Source organism: Prenolepis imparis, unplaced genomic scaffold, assembly GCF_030444845.1.
Source record: "Prenolepis imparis isolate NDT839.2.m4 unplaced genomic scaffold, iyPreImpa1.0 SCAF_1, whole genome shotgun sequence".
Lineage (NCBI taxonomy): Eukaryota > Metazoa > Arthropoda > Insecta > Hymenoptera > Formicidae > Prenolepis > Prenolepis imparis.
The window spans coordinates 10,905,765-10,921,263 of NW_028141159.1; the positions used below are offsets into that span (position 1 = coordinate 10,905,765).

General features: G+C 33.0%; 1 protein-coding gene across 9 annotated transcripts in view; it reads left to right on the plus strand.

Annotated features, from left to right (window-relative positions):
* LOC145945422 (dynactin subunit 6-like) overlaps positions 1–15,499 on the plus strand; it is a 29,025-nt gene that overhangs the window by 6,989 nt on the left and 6,537 nt on the right. Inside the window, exons 1-4 of one of the 9 annotated variants that reach the window (XM_083054418.1) lie at positions 5,277–6,305; positions 6,407–7,514; positions 7,618–8,700; positions 11,340–11,660. In XM_083054418.1, the coding sequence (XP_082910544.1) occupies positions 8,424–8,700; positions 11,340–11,660 (598 nt within the window). In that variant the 5' untranslated portion in view covers positions 5,277–6,305; positions 6,407–7,514; positions 7,618–8,423. Of the gene's footprint in view, positions 1–645; positions 714–5,276; positions 6,306–6,406; positions 8,701–11,339; positions 11,661–15,499 lie in introns of those variants that run through there. The other 8 variants (XM_083054427.1, XM_083054442.1, XM_083054433.1 and 5 more) reach the window with 8 other exon arrangements.

Sequence of the window (15,499 nt, forward strand, 5' to 3'; positions counted from 1 at the left end):
TGCTTCAGATGGTAAATTTTTTCTAATTTAGGGACTAATTATGAAAATAATTGTTTTTTAATTTTTAGTGTTTCTAAAAATTTACAATTTATTATATATTTGTATTATATATAATGCATATATAAATATTTAAAGAATTAGCAAGATCCATCCATTATATATTGTAATTTCTAATAATTAAATCTTTGATACAGTAGCTTTGATAAAAATCGATTGAGAATAAATATATTTAAATAGAGCATGTTATGGAGGAGATATAATACGATAATATGATAAATATCAATAATTTTCACTTGCAACTTGCATATTTAAAGATAAAATTTTATTCATATATTGAGAATCACAAATAATAATAGTAATCAATAAAAATCGTAATTAAAAAATATCAAGAATTAAGAATGTAATGTAAAGACTTCCTTTCTGAAATAAGATACTTATACTATTCATAATTAAAAAGTAAATTTAAAAAAATCTGAACTATTTGATTGAGGAACTGAAGTTTCCCGACTTCCGTTTTAAGCCTCCGTTCACTAAATAGAATTTTAAATACGGAAGTGTCACGGATCAATGTCATCCACTTACACCCTCGCTTATTCGAAGACGTAAGCACTGAGTGGGCGGATAACGATATTTTTCTTCTCGAAGGACACGAAGGGAATGTCGACAGAGTTGATGTGTGGGGCTGTCGGTACACTTCAAAGGGCAACGCGCATTCGGATGCACCGAGCAGACCGAGACTGGACTGCTTCAAGGATAGACTTTTTACCAGATAATCTCCCCTCTTTCTCTTATCTTATGTATGTTACCTTCATGTACAGGATGTTTCACGAGAGTTATGTCTAAAAAAGTTATAATCATATAATACTTTTTTATATAATTATAAAAGCTTTCCCCATCTCTATAATATTTTTATCTGTATTTAATATTTTTTAAAAAATATTAACGAAACATTTTATACGCATTCATACATATGTGTTTGTAGATCTATCATAGATAAACAAAAAGAAAATGAACACAAACTATATTAAAAAGTTATTCTTTTCCCATAAATTTCAAAGAATTTTATAGAAAATATATATGTGTATGTTTATATGTATATTATATAATTTTTTTAAAAATAGATGTCTAGCTCATTTTTTGTGAAACTTCTTATACGCACACGCATTGATGAAGGATACAGACAGCGCGTACGTACACGCATATGTGGTAACACGTACAATGAAGGGCGGGGACGGGGACGTGTAGATGGCATTCTTCTAATTTGCTGGCGGTACTTTGTCGGCTAATCAATCGGCTGCCTGATTACCATGCTTTGCAGACAGTAACCACCGTAAAAGAGAGAGAAAGAGAGAGAAACAGAAAGAACTCGTATCTTGACTGTCTTGCGTGCATCCGAATATAACTGACTGCATGCGCGTGCGGGCTCTTTGTATTTTTAACTGCTATTTTGTGCATCGTAAGTGGAAAATTATAGATTAAAAAATGTATAAACCCACATATCCGAATTATATTAATTAGAACAACACAAGCGCGCGCTACGCTTTGATTAATATTTTTTGACAGAAATCAGCTGATAACTGTCAAAAATATTAATCGAGTTTAAAATATTATAACATACATATTATTTAAAATATATTATTTTAATTTTTATAACATATTATTTTAAAATTTAATTAGCAAATTAACGCTTTAATCAGCTGATTTCTGTCAAAAAATATTAATGAAGCAAAAATTTGCTAATTAAATTTTAAAATAATAATATGTTATAAAAATTAAAATAGTATATAATATGTTGTAAATAATATAATAGTATATAATATAATGTTGTAATGCCTAATGAAAATAGTTATGTTATAATGCATCATCTGCAATTATAATAATTGTTGACAGTTATCAGCTGATAACTTTCAAAATTTTATCGCAGATAGTTATTAATATTTTTTGACAGAAGTCAGCTGATAACTGTCAAAAATATTAATCGAGTTTGAAGTATTAGATTTCGCTAGATGATAGCGAATTCATAAATTTCTCTACTTCGAAAAGACAAAAAAATATGAGCTCTTCTCGAAAAAAACTTCTCGATAGAGCAGTACACGTTTTTTAAATATATAAAGATTATATTTTTTTATTTTATTTCTTGTGTTTGACGAACGAATGAAATAAATTGTGACTTCGTAGAAAATAAGCAGTAAAATTAGCGCAGACAAGAACAACTGCTGAAAAATGGAACTTGAAAGCTTTTTGCAAGTACCGTTTAAGACGATATCGTTTCTTTAACATTTCATGCATGTTCCGGCATCGTGTCGGACATGTTAATCATCTTATACCTCTAATACGAAAAAACGATGAGCGACAAAGAGCGACGTCTTTAAATCACCGTAGGCGGTCTCATATAGTTGAAACGCTAAACGGCGTATGCCTAAATCAAGTTAATCGTGGGCGCGACTAAACGGGGTGCTATATTGAGACGTGCAAGAAGCACGAGCATCCTCGACCTGAAATGGGACGCGCTTGCGATTACGCGTGAAATGAACGCGGCGATGCATGCGATGCATCGTGCGTGCGCGTATATATATACACGTAAACATCCGCGGATGCTGGAACGATGCTTCATCCTTCGCTTTTGCTTCAAGTCCATAGTTATTATCGGATTATTAGAAGCAGACTATCAAAATAGACACGAAGTAATTTCGGTTTCAACACGCGCGAATCGCGTGAAATAGACGGTACGCTAATTTGCGCGTGACTCGACGAGCCCCCTTCATCCCTTGCTCGGTGGACCCAGCGGTTAATCCATTATAAGAGGGAGGGGATGCTGCCGAGCCGGCTTCTCGGTTTTCGCGACGCCCACTAATTTGCTAACCATCGATTTTGACCAGCACGCACATTCGTGCGCACCGCCAATCGCGAACCTGACCCTTCTCTCTCGTTTCGTGTCGCTATGTTTAGAAACGCACGCGCGGAATATACTCTATAGCGTTTAATAGTCGACCTCCCCTATTTCGCGAGTGATGGATTAGCAGTAGAGCCAGTCATTCACAAGAACCTACCGCGATTTTCAGAGAAACGCGAACTGTCCGCGTGACGCAGTTAGCACTTAAAATAATATAATTACGAAGCTTATCTGAAAAAAATTAAAAGTAAGATTTTATACAAAGTATCTCATTGAAATAATGAATGAAGTCTTTAATTACAAACGTTTAACATTTATGAGAAGTTAAGAATTTTTATCTTTCTCAATTTTATATTTCAATTCTTTAAATATAAAAACTTTATAATAAAAAAAGAATAAAATAAAAAAATATAAAATATGCGTTTCGAACGAAGTGAGAACTAACAGAGAGATTTAACTCTACATTATAGCTGATCAGAATTGTGCGATTAAATGGTTATTTAATAACACTGCAATTTCGAAACGAGAAAAAAAAACGTAGGGGAAACACAGAGAAGGGTACGAAGACGAATTCTGGTTGCAAGAAGACAGTCAGAAGCGGAAGATGCCGTGCTGGGACAAATTGGTCGTCGGATGCGATTGGTGGCGGCAGAAAACCGCAGCAAAAAGCGAGGAGAGATCGCTCTTGAGAGAAACGCGCGCGCACCTCGCCCTTCTCTCCGCTCCTTCTCCTCATTCTCTCTTCCTCTCTTGCTTCTCTTCGGGTAACTAACGGCAGGCAATTAAAACTCGACCGGCCGCGAGCGTTTAAGCGTCGACATTTCCGTTCACACGTGCGTAACGAGTCGAGCGGGACGCGCACCGACGCCTCCGCCGCGCAAAAAGACGTGGACCGACGACGCCCGCAGCATCGCTTCGCTCCGCTGTCCGCGAAGCGAACAGCGAGACGAGATTTAAGGCCGTCTGAGCATTCACGGTCGGAGCTCTCTCCTGTGTTCTATGTTCTGCGCGAGCAGCAGCCGCGCACATGGCGACTCGTACAACTTGGGGTTGAACGTTTCTCTTTATTCGTGATGTATGACGCTCGCACAATGTAGCTGAAGAATTTTCCAGCTTTATCGCTAACGAATATGACGGAAATTACGCCGGCTCAGATTTAATGCAAATCTGAGGAGTCTGGCAAAGTTACAGAAATCTATTACATAGAAATCTCTTTTTAGAGAGATCTGTCCAAATTATTATTACGTTTGCACTTGAATCCTTCTTTGAGAAAGACAGTTTTATGATTGACGCAATGCGTATGTGACATTTAATTTTCTTTCATATGTAATTTTAAAAATAATCGTCAATTTCCGGAATTCAGCGCGATTTATATATAAATGTTTTTAATAAGAGAGCAAAATATTGATTTGATTTATATTGTTTCTCATTAAAGAATTGAAAGAAGAATATAAAATTTTTTTTATATTCTGCAGCGCCGACCTGGCGCGTGCCTTACATATTCTACTGCGCGACATGGTCTGCCCCAATTTGTCAGTGACTACTTGCAGGGTGAAACGTCGTCTGGCCGATTGCCACTGCTTGGTACACAGATGAAATTTATAGTCGTTGCTTTTTATCCGGGGATGATGTACCAGATAAAAGTATGTTTGTAAAAACAATTTTCTTCTTCTGTTCTCCACTATCACATTATACAATATAATGTAATATTAACAATTTCGATAAGTGTCTTTCTTAAAATTCTTTCTAAAAATTTCAGCACATTTATCTGTTGACATTTATCTATTTTGTATTGAGATTAATTCTTTAAAGATGAGTTTACAAATTTTCTATTTCGAGTGATGACTTTGTTCTTAACTTGACAGAGGAGGTCGACTACCAGAGCGAACCACGTTTAAACACCTTTCATCGCTGGCGTAATGCCTTTATCTCTCTTCCTGCCTCTGTGTCCCTTCTCTAATTTTACAAGGCGTTAAGTGCCACTTTGTCGTGCTTTGTGCTCGATTCTTTAGCTTCGTCGATACTCATTTCCGCCTTTCTGTCGCGCAAATGAGTGCAAACGTTTGCCATAAACCTCTCTGACGACAGCTCGTAAAACTACATCCGTTATGTTCGAATTCGTGAAAGAGTATTAATAATCGTAAAATATTGTTACATTATTAAGAAATATCATTTGAATATAGAATATAGAAATATATAATCTCTTTGAGTTAAAACTCGAATAAATTATTAAGAGAGATAATATATATTATTTAATTAATATATTATATATAAGTTTATGCTTATATACACATCAGAGCATTACGAAAATTTTTTATATAAAAATACTTTAAATACAAATACTTATGATTCTTTCAGAATTTACAGCAGATCAATATTAAAAATAAATGTAACAAATTAAATGAAATAAATATAATACATGTATATATGAATAAGAACGAGCTAGAATAAGAGTATAATCGGGGAGAGGGGATGATATAAATATAATATTTGAGAGTAAATATTAGAAAAATGTTTTTTGTTAAATTAAAATGTATACATTTCCGAAACATTAAATATAATTGAAAATATAAATATAAATTATGCACAAAACAATATATATTGGGTAACTTTAGAATCCAATTAAAGTGACGGCATGCTAACGAGGTATCGAAATAGTATCGTTACTATAGTGGTCCATCGATTAGCCGGCTCGGAACCACCAACGATGCGTGGGCGTAATCTATCCTAAAATTCGACGTGTACGCAGATATGTGTGAAGTAACAAGTATAATATGTTTCTAATGACGTTGCGGCATAATTTAATAATTATGTTTTCCCAAATTTATAATAGAACATAATATATTTCTCTCATACTGAAATAATCAAAGAAGGCGCTCAATAATTACTTAACATTACAATATTGACAATATTTAATTATGTTATCTATTAACGCCAAAACAATTATAGATGAAAGAATTTGTTATCTAAGTTCCGAGCAGTGTTTCTTTCTTAATAAAAACACAATTTATTTTTCTTAGAGTAATTAAGAAAAAATGTTATATACATAAAAAAGTATTTTGCATTAAAATACATAGTATATTAAAATATTTAGAAGAAACTGGAAAGACACGACAATCAGGAGACGATGTAATAGTGACTCCAAATAATGTTCCACAAATAGGTGAGCCATGTCAATTTTCTTGTGAACGGATAAAGCAAGGCACCAATTTTGATATATGCTCGTTAGGAAATATCCTTTGGGGGTGGCACCGAGGATAACTTAATGGGGAACATGTTGAGGATATAATAAATAGACCATAGAAGAAAGCTCGTTAACGTCGATTCATGTCTACAAGAAAATGCAATTAGTCAATTACCTGTCAAAATTCTTTCAAGCCTCGTCACTCATAAGTTACCCCTCATAATTTCAGTATGTGAGATTTGTTAAATGTTAAAATTCGAATGTCAATATGTGATTTATATATTATATATTATGTAATTAATATTAATATTTCTATATTTTTTTCATAGATAATCAAACATCTTTTCAACCTCCTCCCTCTCTCTCTCTCTCTCTCTCTATCAAGCATCGACAAAAAAATATTTGTTAATGCTAGAGAAAAAGATAATTTTATCAGAATATTAGATAATATTAAACTGCGTGTAGTATGTCAATAATGCACATTTTTGAATAGTCATAATCTTACTCTCGGAGAGCGAGCGTTAAAATTTTTTTTCATTAAAATTACTCTTCAGGTTTTGCTCTTCGAGAACAATTTTCGAGATTTTTACCTTCTGAAAGATGCTCTCGAGGATTTTATCTTTTCAATTATTATCCAGAAGTCATGTTCAGTTAAGGAACATTAATTACGCCGTCACAGCAGTCGCATGACATTTAAAAATGGATCCTATATACCACGACTGTCCTGAACTGTCCACCGTTTCCAATCTCGAAGCATCCGAATGCAAGCACCTCGGATCAAAAACCTGGCACCAAGATGGTGGGTCAGCCAACGATAGGCGCGGCCGGACGACTGTTGGTTCGTATGCAACCAATCAGGGTCGAATGAAGGTCGGTACGGCGCAGCTACCCCATCCACCACACCGGAACCGCGCATGCTGGGGGATCACGAATTAAAATACCTTGCTCTATACCCTCGGCAGTCGCCCGTCGACCCGTGTGCCATACGGTTGCCGTCTTGTTATAGCTTTATACTTCGGTGTACATATAGTTTCGCGGGTGCCATCATTATTGTCATCAACAAGTAGTGCAGAATTGTTAATAGTCGAGGAAGTTGCCAAATGAAAGAAAAGAAGAAAATTTATAAAGATGGACATAATTTTAGAAATTCCCAACGCTAATAATTTATGTCCATCTGTAAATTTGTGCTGATAAAAATTTGCCAAATTTTGCGAATAATTAATAGTATTTTTTATTAACCTTTGGTATTCGGTGATAATCTAACGTTTAGTACGAATTTAACAAGGACTCGACAACAGTTTTTCATATTTTATCGTTCCCCTAGACAAGTTAAACTATTTATCTAACAGTTTTAGCAAAAGTGCTATATAATATACATATGGAAAAGCCGAAGCAAGTTATAGTCAAGAGCCAGAAAAGAGGATTACATGCAAAAATGTATTTATACTAATCGAACGCTACTTTTCATACAAAACAGATCTTATTAGACATCGTATATCTAATTTTCATAAGCTTGTATTATAATCACAATAATCAATAGTGTTTCTGCAAATCACGAAGATTTCAAGACAGCGAGGAATGTGTAATAAACTTTTACTTTTTATATATATAGTTGTAACCAGTGCCAAAGCATGTTAATTTGTAGATAGAGACATCGAAAACTGTTAAATTGTGAAACACTGATCACTTCTACCACAGAAGATATTGTCAGTAAAATGCAAAAGAAATTATCGTCGACACATTGACTGCCACGTTGAATTAAAAGACTATAATTTTTCATTAGTCTTATAATAGATATTTACACGTTACATATATTTCAATATTGTGCAGAATAAAAAGAGAAGAAAGAGAAAAAGAAAAAAGGCAAGTTTTGACAGTAAAAATTATCCATGGTGTAATGCTCGCCATAAAATGTGCCATAGCTATTACAACACGAAATGTAATATCACGCAAAGTGAAAAAAAATTGCAAAACAAGTGTTAACACAAATCTATTGACATACAGCGCGCCTTAACATTAATCGACAACATTAAATTTATATTGCAACGATTTGACAGTGACAATTTGAATAAAGCTAATCCGACACTGGCTGCAAATCTCATTCAGATTCGGCGCATAATACAATTTAATTATCTGCGCGATTCAGTTTCCTAAAATACACTCAGGCCCACGGAATTTATCACAGGACGGAAACGACTTTGAATCGTGCGAGAAACGTGCAATTTCTGTGCTCAAGAAGGGAAAATTATACAAATTCAAGGGAAGATTATGCTTCGTACGTAGTATCGAATCGAGATCGACTCTGCTCTCGATTTTTGTACATCCATCCGTCAGGTCCAACGAGTCATGGATGCAAGTGTGGAGGAGACCGAGCTCGACGTCGGCTCGGCGAGCGACGAGCTGGAGTCGTCGGCTGCGGAAGTGAAGCTCGCGCGACGTCCGACACCGCGACCTTTTACGATCGAGAGCCTGATCGGTGGCGCACGCGAGGACCACGATGCTGGTGGTGTCGCGCGAGATGACCGGACTAATGGCAGCGAAGAGGAAGAGCACCGGGACCGGGAGTATCAGCTCTATCAGAGGCATTACCTAGCAACTGCTACGGCGAACACGCTACCCTCAGGTGAGTGCTCCCCTTTTCTTTTCCCCTTTACTTTTCTTTATTTTTCGCAATCGACAGCACCATAAATTAATTTTAAAAAATTAGAAAATATATATTTTATATGTAGAAATTTATTCTCTGCGAAGAATATTGGATGCGAATCCGATTAACCGAAATTTCCCGACGGCGAAACTTGTTACGAATATTCAAAGAATAAGAGAAAGATTTTGCAATAAGGATAAAAACAAAAAATTTTTTAATATAAATATTTACTTTTATTATGTTGAGCATTTTTCTTTTTATGTTTTTTAAATATCGATTCGAGACAATTTATAAATTTTAGATTATTTTAATATGAATTCTTCAGACGAGAGAGAATGATACAGATGTGTGCGAAAAGTTAATATCGTGACTGCGACTTAAAATACGGTGGCTACAAATACATAAAAATTAATCGATAACTGCAGCGGAAAGAGCGGGTTACCATGTCTGTTCTGTTCCGACAATTCATTCAGTTCTCACCAATATATTTTCTGTGATCTTCGACGATAATTATGATAAAGTTGTTAGAAAACAATTTTAAATCTCATCAAATATTACACACACACATACATACATAATACACACAAATATGTGTACATGTGTGTGTGCGTGTGCAATTATAAATATTATTATAAATAATTAATTTAAAATAAAAATAAATTATTTTATTATAATAGCTATTTTTGAAAGAAATATTGAGATTGTGAAATTTTCATATTCGTAAAACGGACTTTATTGATCTACTAAGCTTTAAATGTTCGCATCTCTCTTAAAGCTTTTAATTGTTCGTAACTCTCTTAAAATGGAATCAATGCATTATCACTGATAAACAGTGCTTTGAATTATAAATATAGCACTGCTAGTAATGAAATTTTATTAAGAAGAATCAGTGGTTGATGTGTGTTTCAGTGAAATCTTACTGCTACAATCAAAAATAAAACGGAGACATAAATTGTGTTTTTGCTGTACGTGAAATACTGATTTTTACTACTGAAATCCTGTCATAGCTTTAATTAGTGATATTAATCAGTTCAGTTCAAGAGAACATATATTTTACATGTTTTCTATCGGGTTGTTATTTCAATTATGAATAAACAATCAAATTAATGAATGTCTCAAATAATAACATCTATATTTATTAAGCTTTAACAAGTCATTGTAAGAACTCTCATTGAAAAAAGAAAAATTCTTCACTCGTGCACATGTAAATTTGTTAAAAATAAAATAATGCAAGATTCTCATATAATCTTAATTACGCTTCTTCGCGAATTTTATCTTCCGTCGGGAGAATTATGTCCCGATTTAGTCGGCGATGGCTGACATCATAATACTGATAATGAAATTAATATCATTACTATAAAATGCAAACAATTACATATGAAGTGTTACGTTCATATGCGGATTAAATATTATATATATTTTTAGAAAATAAATTCTTACAATTATCAGAAATTGCATAATATTTGTTGGCGTTGAGATACGACTATTGAAATTTTGGATTATTCGATGCAACGCACATTCAGATAGATAATGATATGACACAATCACTATAAAAATTTATTCTATCGAGTCAAAGGCGCCGTAGTGTCTAAGCGATGCTCCAAAACGTGAAAAGATACCAGGTGCTGGCGACGTTTTGCAGACTATAATCTGCGATCACGGATATGCATGTAATTGAAACCTTCGGAACTTATCGTCCTTTTTCTATTCAACTTATTGCAGTGCGGTGCAGTTAACTCAAAGTTATGTCGTTAAACATTAACTTGAAATCGTGATGTTATATGTATATATGATATATGTATATGCAAATGATATACATACATATATACATATCAAAATTTCATTGATACAAAAAACATTGATATATGAATTTAATGAAGAAGAATATGCGTTACAAAATCATAATTAGTGTTAATTAATTAAAAGAAAATTAACAAAAATATATATATATGAAAACCAAAATCTAAAATTTATCTAAAATGATAAAGCAATTACACTAAGCAATAATATATAGCAACAGTGAATGTGAATATGAATGTATACGATTAAAAACATGTGCACTCTAAGAAAATACAAGTTAGATGCAAGACAAACATTTAGCAAGCAAGAGACATTGTCTAACGAGACTGAATGGACGAAAAAAAACTAATAAAATTTAATACTGCAGTTGCATTCATTTGAATTACTATTAATAGCATAGAAAAGATCAAAGTCGTAAACGAAGACATTAATAGAATATTTAACAGATATTAAATTTTACATTAATAATTAAATTTCATGCTTCTGTAGTTTGAAATACGCTCCTATTATCTAATTTTAAAAAATAAAGAGACTATAATAAGAAAATTCTATTAAAAAATAAAAAATTTCAAATTGTCATTTTAAATGGCAGCTAAAAAAATATGTTTAATATTCAATATAATTAAATTTTGAATTAATTTTTATTGAAATAATTCTAATAGTAGCTAATAATTTCATTGAATTAAAATTATTAAATCAAATTTCAAAGCTCGATTGACCGCTTTGCTTTAGAGATACAATCCGGATAAATCTATCGACTTATCCATCCGAATCTATTGACCAGATAAATTATTTAAATCCATCAATCATCTGCGCAGGTTTCGGTGTGCCACTCGGTTTGTACAGCGCCTGGCTACCGATGCGGATGTACGGCGGCAGTGGTGCGTCCGGCGTTCCGATGCTGCCGCCGCAGCATCCGTCCGCCGGCTATCCGGCTGCTCACCCCGAGCTGCATCAAAACCGGCTGCCGCAGCTCTCCGTTTCAGCGTCCGCTCATTCGCAGGGATACTACCCTTTGGACGGTTGTCGTCGCACAACGAATCAACGTGCACTGAGCAGCTTCACCGACAGCGAAGATGAGGACGGCAGTATCGGCTCACCAGCATCGCCGGCTCATGACCTCTCCAAATCGCGGCACGGTGAGATACACAATTTAACATTCTTTCTCCTTAACATTTTTTTTTATTTAGAGAATATATTGTAAGCGCCAGAGAAATAAAAATCTGTAAAAGATTTTCCTAAGCAATTAATATATTTTTAGGGGTAGTTTCGTAAAAAGAACAAAAGAAATAATAAGAGAATTTGCGGGTTATTAGGATTGATAGTCTTCTTTCAATGAAGAAATATGATGTTTGAGATGTAGCACTTATATGTCCTTCTATTAAATTAATCGTTTACTTTGTGATTAATTTATAATCTAAATAATTTAAATAAATCAAATTAAATATTATTACAATTATTTCTACAAATAAATTAATTTTCTTATTACGTCATCTTTCAAAAATAGATAAAATAAAAAGATTTGCGCGGGAAGTATATATATGTGGAAAACATACAACAGACATAACATATAACGCTGAATATAACTCGCCACAAAGTTAGTAATAACTTATTATAAATGCAAAGAGTACTATGGAACAATCTTATAGTTTTCTAAGAGCATATGCAAGTGCTTTGATTATCTTATAGTGACAAATTATATGGTGATAACTGTATATATTACATAGTTTTAAGTCTCTCGGTAGTGCTATAATTTGAAGCCGGTAAAAATGTGTGTCGATCAATAAATAGATTTCTGACAATCTTTAATTTATCTGATTACTAACTTAATACGATAAGTTTATTTTGCTATTGTTATTATAAAGTGATCTTCATTGTAATATAATTTTAAATAATATTTCAAAAAGAAAATTATTAAATCGTAATATGATTATTCAATAATTAAGCATTAAATTGTACAGAAACATATTGCTATCAAAGCGATGATCTCTAAAAAGGGGCGCAGAATGATCTGTGGACCCAAATCGCGAAATGGGAGAAATCGGCGGGTCCGTCTGTCAAACGTTTACGAATTCCGATGTCGTGTCTTTGGTCACGATCGCAGTCGTGCGATCGCCACACACAAACACACACATACGATCGACCGCAAAGAATCGAGATACACGGTAGCGTGCATAAATTATCGCGGTCCCGTGCCCCGATCTTTCGTTATGTGTACAGACATATAAATGTGTGCAGTATTATGATACCTCAGAATATATCCTGACCGAATTTTCTAATGTAACTTCCATAAGTTCTAATCTTCAACAATCTTATATTTTTCGGAGGTTTTCTAAAAATATTTGATAAATTATCGTAAAGTTAGAATCTAAGAAGAAGTCTAGTATCTAATTAGAGTCTAAGAAGAAGAAGAAAAAGAAGAAAAATAATATTCTAGAGAGTTGTTCGGAATGTACTTTTTATAAAATAAAATTCAAATAAGGGGGCATAAAATAAAAAAATTAATTAAAAAATTATTATATATATATATTTTTTAAATGGGAAATCAGTTTTTTTTTAAGAATTCTTATATAATATTTTGCAAATATAGTTCTCCGAAAACGCGCCATCGGACGATCGCCGAAAGTCGAAGAATACGTGATCGTCGATCACGTATTTTCGTGGGGACAATTCCGATGGTGTACAGGCGCGCGCATTTATTCGTGGCCGGACACATTTTTTATTGATGTACCGCCGACTGGCGGTGATTTCGTATGCAAGACGAAATGACTTCGGGGAATCTGTCATCGGTCATTTATGACGCACCGCGCCGAACCGGTGCGTCCGATTGTCACGACGAGGCGCGATCGCGACGTTCCACGAATTCGTCGCGATCCACCTACGTGTGAGCATTGCGTTCTCGTACAATGCGTGGATTACCGATCCTGATCTTGCTCTGATCAGAGTCAATGAGAAATGGAAGAAAGTCAGAAGAATTCAAAGGCCTTAAATACCAATTTCAGAAAATGATTTTGCTTCGATTGATAATCTAATATCCGAAATCGAGAATCATAAAGTAAAGAATTGAGATTCTGAGTAGCAATGTAGATTCAAGCATTGAGTAATTCTAAGAAATAATCCTACAATTTAAGAATTAAAAATTTTAATAATCATAATCTTAAAATTAATAAATTTATCTTTGTTTTCTCATGGTTATTTCAAATAAATTATAATATTATATATTGCCTGTGCATTTTCTTTTAACTTAATGCATAAAATGAAACATTACTTAGATCGTATAATATAATATAATCGTATAAAATAACTGGCACTTTTTATCGTGCATTTTTGAAATGTATATTTCAATTTTGACTAATTCTTTTTCAAGTTTGATTAATCTTAACTATTAAATAATAGAAACAGATAAATTGGTTCGCGTAAGAAAGGCATGATAGAATGAACACGATTAGTGCGATTAAAGTACATGCATTGTGCATGCTTTCTCGCACCGAATTGATTTTATTCTTGATCGGCAATGAATTTTTATACGTCTACGAACGGATAGTTATTTTAATGCGATCGTCGATCGAGACGATGCGTCATAAATACACAACGGTGCTGCTAAGAAGATTTTATCGATTGTCGGAGCTATTATCCAATGACTAAAAATAACTCTTCCTTTACAATGTCTAGGATCTTTAAATTTTTCGATTATACAATCTCTGTAACTGAAGATTGAAAGTATCAATGTGTATTGAAAGTATTGAAAATATTTTTAATTAAAAGGTAATACTTTTAATAGAGAAATCTATTAGATCTTATTGTACATATTGAATTCTTTCATTTATAAAAATAACTATATCAAGTAAATTTTCGTATTTTATATTGTTTTGTTAATTTTAATGAAATCTTTTCTATATTGCTGTTAAAAATTGAAACTATTATATATCTGTATGTGTAAAAAAAATGTACAATATTTTCTTCATATAAATGTTATATTTTTCATTATTACATCATTCAGAATTTTTGTGAATAATACAATCTAAAATGTTTATACGTTTAATTAAACTTTAAAGTAAATATCTTAACTTTCAAAATCCTGAATATACAGATGGGGATTTGCATTCCATCATTGTGAAAGATACGAAAATATCGAATCTGTTAACATATTGAACATCGTTTAAAATCGTTTAAAATCGTTTAAAAACGATTACGCATAGACATATTGAAGATTGGATTAGTAACAGATAAGTACTTTGAAATGAGAACGACTCTTGCGCGATATTCACTAGCGAATTATTTATTGTTGGCCCAGATGTGACATGGCGGGAAGTATGTTAACGTTTTCATCATTCGAGCACGAAAGTTAGCTATGTGAATTGGAAATGTGAAAGAGTCGAAAGAACAAAGCATTTGATTATTTATGCAAAATTTAGAATTCCATTCACACGGTGAAGCGAAATGATTTTCCGTCGCTTTATTGGGAATTCGAATAATCGAATAATCATTTATAAAATTTATTTTACTTCGTTCGTTGAAAATTACAAATTCATTGATCGAATAATTCTTTTGCACGATAAATTAAATTATGTCACACAAATATAGAATTATAAGCGATATTGCAAAATAAAATCGTTTTCAGATATATTCGTATGATATATATTTACAAAAGTATCTCGTTAAATAAATGTTAAATGAAAAAATCCGATAGGTCGTTTTTTGATTCCTTCAACATTGCTGTTGATGATGCTATTAAATTATTTCAATATTCTGATGATTTTGTCTTACAGTAAAATGTTATAATAATTCAAAGTTAATTTTTGTAATTTATCTAGATTCTCTAAACAATTAAAACTAAAACGTTTGTGACTTATTTCGTCTTTTGTGGTTACGATAATCTAAAATTTAATTTCTCTCTATAGCGAGAATAAGATTAATTGATTTTTTTTAAGTGTAATTGCTGTAATCGATTGCTCGTTTCCTCTATTTTGTACTCGAA